Raw genomic sequence first — 744 nt, forward strand, 5'->3', positions numbered from 1 at the left:
CACGGTGCGCCCGTCCCCCAGCGCCTCTCGTGGGTTGTGGCTGGGGAGGAGGGTGCAGGGGCCCAGCACGGTGCAGGGTGCTGGAGCAGGGTGCTGCCCTGCTTGTGCTCCCAAGCAGCGTGGGGAGCTGGTAACACCCATGTCAGGACGTGGCTTACAGCCCGTCCTCATCGGTACACTCGGGGTTGTTTACTGCTCCGAGTGTCGTCACGGTGTCGTGTTTGCGTGCCGCTGTGCCGGTGAACGGCAGTGACCTTCCCGTGCTGCCTGACTTTCCCTTCCTCAAACACACTGTAAACTGAACCCGTCTCTCCCTTTCCTCATGCAGAATGGCATTGTTCACAGGGACCTGAAGCTGGAGAACATCCTTCTTGATACAAATGGGAACATCAAGGTGAGAGGCTGGCAGAGCCCAGCCACGCTTGAGGTGTCACCCAGCAGAGGGGTCTAGGGGGTGCTGCCCAGCACAGGGGATGGCCACAGCACCCCAGTTCCCCCAGAGCACCTGGATCTCCACAGCTCTGGGACCGCTGGCATCGGCCTGCACTGCTGTTTGCCCAGGAGATGGGGAGCCAGGAGGGTGCCTGTACCTGCCCCTCTATCTGGCAGCCGAGCGGGAGAGGCTGCAGAGGCAGAGCCGGTGCCGCCTATTACAGCCATAATGTGTATCTGGGGCTGATAAGAGGGCAAAGTCTGAACACTGAGGTCAAAGCACGACTGGCTGGATAAGAAAGCGCTCTCCCA

At 61.0% G+C, this 744-nt stretch overlaps 1 protein-coding gene across 1 annotated transcript in view; it reads left to right on the plus strand.

Moving 5' to 3' along the window:
- Window positions 1-744, plus strand: part of NUAK2 (NUAK family, SNF1-like kinase, 2) — a gene marked incomplete at its 5' end in the record, with an annotated part of 6,385 nt that overhangs the window by 2,778 nt on the left and 2,863 nt on the right. Inside the window, one exon of the mRNA XM_010140783.1 lies at window positions 329-394. Coding sequence (XP_010139085.1) covers window positions 329-394 — 66 coding nt within the window. The remainder of the gene's footprint in view (window positions 1-328; window positions 395-744) is intronic.

This window comes from Buceros rhinoceros, unplaced genomic scaffold, assembly GCF_000710305.1.
Source record: "Buceros rhinoceros silvestris isolate BGI_N320 unplaced genomic scaffold, ASM71030v1 scaffold28267, whole genome shotgun sequence".
NCBI lineage: Eukaryota > Metazoa > Chordata > Aves > Bucerotiformes > Bucerotidae > Buceros > Buceros rhinoceros.